At 39.9% G+C, this 6,265-nt stretch overlaps 1 protein-coding gene across 1 annotated transcript in view; it reads right to left on the bottom strand.

Annotated features, from left to right (window-relative positions):
• Positions 1-367: 367 nt before the first annotated feature.
• Positions 368-6,265, bottom strand: part of NXPE3 (neurexophilin and PC-esterase domain family member 3) — a 27,602-nt gene continuing 21,704 nt past the window's right edge. Inside the window, exons 5-6 of the mRNA XM_009289723.1 lie at positions 5,675-5,881; positions 368-4,744 (exon numbers count right to left, since the gene is read on the bottom strand). Coding sequence (XP_009287998.1) covers positions 4,194-4,744; positions 5,675-5,881 — 758 coding nt within the window. The 3' untranslated portion in view covers positions 368-4,193. The remainder of the gene's footprint in view (positions 4,745-5,674; positions 5,882-6,265) is intronic.

Raw genomic sequence — 6,265 nt, 5'->3', positions numbered from 1 at the left:
CTGTTGGCCAGTTGGGTTGCAAAAGCCCTCAAAGAAGGAAGCCTAGAGTATGCACAAGCTTTTATTATGTGTCAGGCCTGATACACTGACAACAGGAAACATCAGCGTGCTTCAGCGCTAGGTCTCATGCCAGGCTTGTGCTGCTTGCACAGACCACTCCCCTCCAAATACACATCATCAGGAAAAAAAATCACTTTTTGAAGTGAATTTAATCTATAAACCATAGTGTGAAACTTCTACCCAACACACAGCACAAAAACGTAATATGTAAAACTAAGGGAACTACTACGCAACTATAAAAATAGAAAGTACGTGGGGTTACGGCAAACAAGATAAACTGAGACTAAATCAGATGAAACAGTTTAAGTAAACTTGCCCTCTTTATTAGGAACTTTTTCTTCTTTGAGGCATTAGAGCCTTCTTTGTATTGCAAGCATTTCAATAATAGACATACAAAAGGAAAAAACCCTTTGAAAACAAGTTCTTTTTCTAACACACAGATATAGAGTCCTTTGCTGCTACCAACAGATAACAAGAGCCTTCCAAACAGTCTAAATATACGAGTGGAAAGTAAGCACGAAGAAGTGATCTGGACTTAACAAGTAAGGACTTTATTAATCAAATACACATTTGCGATTGAAGCATTTTGCTGTTACTTGAACTATCATGAGTGGAACGATGTTTTAACCCACACTTCTGCAACAAAAACGAAGCAAAACCCCAGTACCCTTACGCTTCCCAGCAGACGACTTCAAATCTTCGTTTTTGTCACATACACGTGGAAGTGTCACCTGTAGTACACAAAAAGTCATACAGACCCTTCCAGTAAGCAAAGTTCCCATTTTTTAAATGCTTACCTCTAACAAATAAAACAATAGAAAACAGTAATTTGAATCTTGTAAAGGAGAACTGCAATAGTGCTGCATAGCAAATGAAATTAGAAGCAACTGAAAACTTGAAAAACAGTAATGGAAACTTCTGCTTTTTATCCTCATTTTCATCAACAATTCAACTAACGTTTTCACTAAATTTCTAGAAGGAAGAAATTAGCCTAACATGGTATATATGAGAAACAAAAGTCTCAAAATATCAGGAGCAGAAAAATCATTGTGGGTCCGTCTAATCTGTAAAAGGGAGTTTACATATTTTATAAATAAATTGCTCTGAAATCTTCTGAGAAACACCATAAAAATACAATATTTTTCACTGGGATTTGAGTGAGCTGGATTTTGAATAAATAAATTTAAAAGAAAAAATCTCTGTATTGAAAGCTTAATAATCAAAAGGCTCAGGACAGGAATGAAAATACAAGAAATAATACAATTTCTTCCCTTCGAGTGAATAAAATGGAACGAAAAGGAAGACAGGGCTTTGAAAAATCTCATTAAATAAACTTTTACATGTAAAGGAAGATACTTAACTGAGAAATTCCTTTCCAGTCCTGTTTCATATTAGTAATTCGAAAAATAACCAACCTCTTAACCTAAGTCCCTAATTAAAATCCATTTAGAAGCTTCAAGGTTTGAAGAAACTGATTTAAAAATATTTTATTGCTTCTATGTTTCTATATACAGTACATACACAACTGGTGCAACTGGTAACAAGATGAGCACAGAAATGAAAACTCATTTATAGTTCAACTGAATGACATATAGAAGCATAGTGTCCCCAGTCCTCATCTCAAAACGTGAGTACTCTTCAGTTCCTCCCTTTCTCCTCCCTGTCTATTCCAGAGCCCAAAGAAATGGAATATTGGTCCTCATACCAAATTAACTGGCAATTTCCCTCAAGTTCATGACCTAAAAGTTAGTTAATGTTATTAAAAAAATTAATCTAATTAATCTAAACGGTGATGAGACATCTTTGCTAATAGCAGTCCTGTTCTCTTTCCCTCAATTGTCAAAACGTTCAAAAAAATTTGATCCTCTCTATCTGTTCTTGGCAGCTAACAGCGATATAAAGTTGCTGTTGAAGAGCAGTGGTGAGCACAAGAAACATGCCACCACAACACTTTCACACATGATATGGCTTCATGAGGAAAACCAAATGGTTAGTCCACAAATTGTTTCCTTCAAAGTAAAAGTCTGAAGTCTTATTTTCATTAACATTATTTGGATAGATTTGTTATTCAGGATGAAAGCCTTATACTCTACCTATTTTAGAAAATACACCTGGAAAAGATGAAAGGTCATTTTGCATTGTGGTGGTTTACCTTCCCAGACCTGAATTGGTGCGCTCTCTTTTTAGCGGACGATAAATTTCCATTAACATATTAAAGTAAGAAATAGTTACCTAAAGCTAATGTCTGGGCAGATACTATGCGAGGCAGTTGTCAGAAGGAACTAGAAAACTGAACCTCCTTAATCCTGATTTGAAAAGCTAAGAATAAATGCTATTTCAGTGTATGCGACTCCTCCAGTAATTTTTAAACATTTTAAAATTCTTCAGTTTATAGATGGATGCTACTGACGACTTTTACATGCTAAAAGCATTTACGTTTGTTTTTAAAAGAGTTCTCAGTTGTCCTTTAAAATGAACAAAACAAAAACCACTGTTGCTGTAGCTGGTAGCATTAGCTCTCCTGGGGCTCCAGCAATAAGAGCACAATCTTCCTAACATAGCAGCAAACCTGGCAAAGAGCAAAACATTTCTAATATGAAGACGTTTCAATTATTCCACTCTGTGCAACCTACCAATCTGCCTTATTAATCTTCTCAGTTTGCTCACAAAGACTCAACTTCCATATTCTCCTTAAGCACGATGAGCTGCTTCAGCAGCACTCCACTACTGTTCTGACACATTTCTCAGTAAAGCCACGGGTAAAGACTACCTTTGGCCTGAGTGAGACCAGAAATAAGACAACATGGAACACTTCTCTGCTGTTTAATGTGGGGGCTGAATGTAACGAAAACTTTGTTTCCAAAGCGCTACTAGTTAAAACTATGGACAGGCTCAAACAAATGAGCAGCAGAAAACACCACGCCAAGAGGCCCAAGAGCCACCAGCTTTCACACCAGCAAAACTGCAAATATTTACCAAGCATCTATATGAGAGGCAACCCTGTTTGTGTTTGGCTTTTGGGTGCGATTTTTTTGACCTTTTATATTGGCAGCAGTGAAGCTCATAAATAAATGATAAAACTGCCAAACACAGAAGGGGCATCATTGCGTGGCCCCGACACTAGCGTGTGCCAGTTACTGTTACCCATTGCCAAACATCAAGTGCCTTCAGGTCACTTGCCTTCTCCATACAGACACAATGTATGAATGATGTACAGGAGTAATTATCAGAAGCCCAGCTTTGCAGGAGCATAACGGAATAGCTTTATTGTACAGGGAAGGGAAACAATTTCATTAGTAAATGCTTCAAGCTTCAAGTAGGCGAGCCTGCAGCTTGAACTTGCAGAAACTGCCTGAGACAGTGTCTTCACTGAGGTCATAATATACACATTTCTCCATTACAGGTAAATCAAGAAGTAGACGGTGTATCAAAGCTCAGAAGACATTCAGTAGTACAGGAAACCAAACTAAAATACTGGCTATTTGCATTATTTAGCAGCCATCTGTAAACACCAAGGGTGCCTAACTAGTGTGCTCTATTAAATTTCTTGATGACTTAAAACCATAGATATTTTGATTGTGCTTCCTTGATTGATATTAGTGATTTTGGTACACTCCCTTCATCTTTCTAATTAGGACTTTGAAACAAGAACAGACACTGTGCTTCTCTGACATACAACTGGAGGGGATGTCCCTCAAACTCTGGAACATTGAGAGAAAGACCGCTCCCAGAATCTTTCCCAGGTTTCACACACAGTTCTGAGCAGCAAGACCCTGGCAACAGAATCAGTGTCATATGGATTAAATTCAGCATACAGTGCAGACAACTAGTAAAGCTAATAACCCACATAATTTCTTATTGAATCCTGTCAATTTAACTTAAGGCGCTCTCTAATAATCTCAGATATGAGTGATAAGGTTGAAAGGAATCAGCCTCGCAGGAAGATATGGCCTGAACAGTCAACTCCTCTTTATCACCCTTCACAGCTACCTCGAGTTAAGGCCACCCCGCTTATACTGCATGCAAGTACTATAACCAGAGTTCTTCCACACCATCCAGCATAATTCGATAGCTCCAACAAAGCGCAACTTTACTTCAGCTGTAGGAAAAGATGAGAGGGATACCCACTTGTGCTAAGTTTGCAGAGGGCACACGTAAGATAAAAATGCATCTATTTGATTCTTAACAATGACTTCTTTTGGGTGCAAGTTATGTGGCAAGTAATGAGCCAGAGACATCTCCCAAGCATCCACAAAGTGCACAGCAATTCCTGAGAACATTTTCCTCATAACAGAATCAAGCTGAAAGGAGTACCAGTCACTGTTAAAGAGGCTCACTTCTGGCCCAAGCTCCTGAACATTAGCGGTTCTGATGATGATTAAAGTCTTGGGGCTGCGATCCAGCAGTTGAATAATTGATCTCCGAATGTTCCTCAGCCGCCGGATATACACCTCCACAGGGAAAGTGCTGAAGTGGGACCATATAGTTATGGCTATCACCGTGTTTCTCCCACCCACTATGCCATTCAGTTCGTTGGCAATGTAGCGCAGTTCACTGCTAAAGATGGTTGAAAAGCGAATGGGTGGCCCGTGACAGCGGAACTTCAGTAGGATATTGTGCTTCAGGTCCACAGACATGAAAGGGCCCACGTTCTTAGGACTCCCCAGGTTAAATTCCACTAGATCTGAAAACCCAAGAGCAAGCATTAGTGAAAGATGGCATAAGAGATTAAAACTATCAACAAGATGTTAGGACCACAGGGCAAAAGTAGCAGTAGGTAAGGAAATCTGAACATAATTCTAAGAACTCTAAAATGAAACAGAAGACGAGTGTCATACATGTGCCAGCTGCATATTTCAGAGTGGAGTTTATGGGTGTTGAAATTTGCAAGACTGCACGCTTCAACTTCACAATGCCTTTCCCAAGTTTCCCAAACTATTTCCTTCTCTCTCTCGTAAAAAATAAATTTTCCAAATAGACTCCTTCAGTCATTGTTGCCCTATGAATCCAGTGTTCACGGGAACCCTTCTGGCAACTTTAAGACTCCATTAAATTTACAGACGACTTCAACATGTAGGCAATAAGGACTCTCAAAGTCTGTGTTCCAACACAACTTTACTGCTTTAGGGGTAAGGGGAGAGGGAGGAATATCGAATTGGCTACTGAAATTCTCTTATTTAAGTTAAAATAAGGGAAATACAAGAAGGGTCCAAGACCAATCAACAGTAATGGAAGTCATTTGCTACTTCATTCCAAAACAACTTGTGTGACTGGGATGCTGCAAGGCCTTACGCAGGCACCCTAAGTGACTTCTGCCGTGCCCCCGGGTGGCCACCTTAACTCACAGCCAGAGCAGCGGTCCTCATTAGTGAAACGTTTTACAAGGGCGACTTTGCAGATACCCTGTGGCCCCACTTCCAAGGCCTACGTGTCTCCCGTGTCTGCTCAAACACTTGACTAACTGCCTTTCTGCCAGCACTTCTGATGATGTTTTGTCTTTCCTCTTCTTTTGTTTTGTCATTGTCATTCAGTAAGATCAGCTCTGTGTCTGAGATGTGAGAAATAAAGCTTTGCAAAGGTCTTTAAGAACAAAATCAAATAAAAAAAAAATAACCTGGAACAAACGCTGTCAGATATTCAAACCACTGCCTTATCGTAGAGTCTCCAAACAAGTGGATTACTTTTCCTTGTAAGCACTTGGTTATATCATCTGACTTGTTAAAATGATGGACCCAGTGTGTTCTGGACCTCCACCAGTCCTCATAATAATAACCAGAAGGGGAAGCTGTGGGATCTTCAGCTCTGTCCATACCGCTTGAATCTGGAAGAGAAGAATTCTTTGAAATTAACATACAATGAGACCAGCCTCCATAACCTCCACGGACATATAGCCAGCGATGTACAAACACCTTCCCTAGTTTAAAGCGAAGGAGCATGATGTACCGCGTAGATTAAAAAGCTGGATGCACCACACTTCTGTAAGCCCAAGTATTTCACCTGCTATTTCTGCAGCAAAACCTGCAACTACTGACAGAGTTCTTGAACGATTATCGTTTAACTTGGTTCAAGTTGAATGGTATCTCTGATGATAAAGTAGAAAACGGCAAGTGCCTGACATCTTTGACACTTAGACGGCGACGCCCAACCGCGGACGCTCGCAGAAGGGCGCAGAGGGCCAGAGGCGGAAGGAAGGATCGGCGGAGCA

Source organism: Aptenodytes forsteri, unplaced genomic scaffold (genome assembly GCF_000699145.1).
Source record: "Aptenodytes forsteri isolate BGI_AS27 unplaced genomic scaffold, ASM69914v1 Scaffold61, whole genome shotgun sequence".
NCBI lineage: Eukaryota > Metazoa > Chordata > Aves > Sphenisciformes > Spheniscidae > Aptenodytes > Aptenodytes forsteri.
The sequence above is the reverse complement of the archived record's forward strand: the minus strand, read 5'-3'. Positions and strand labels throughout refer to the sequence as shown.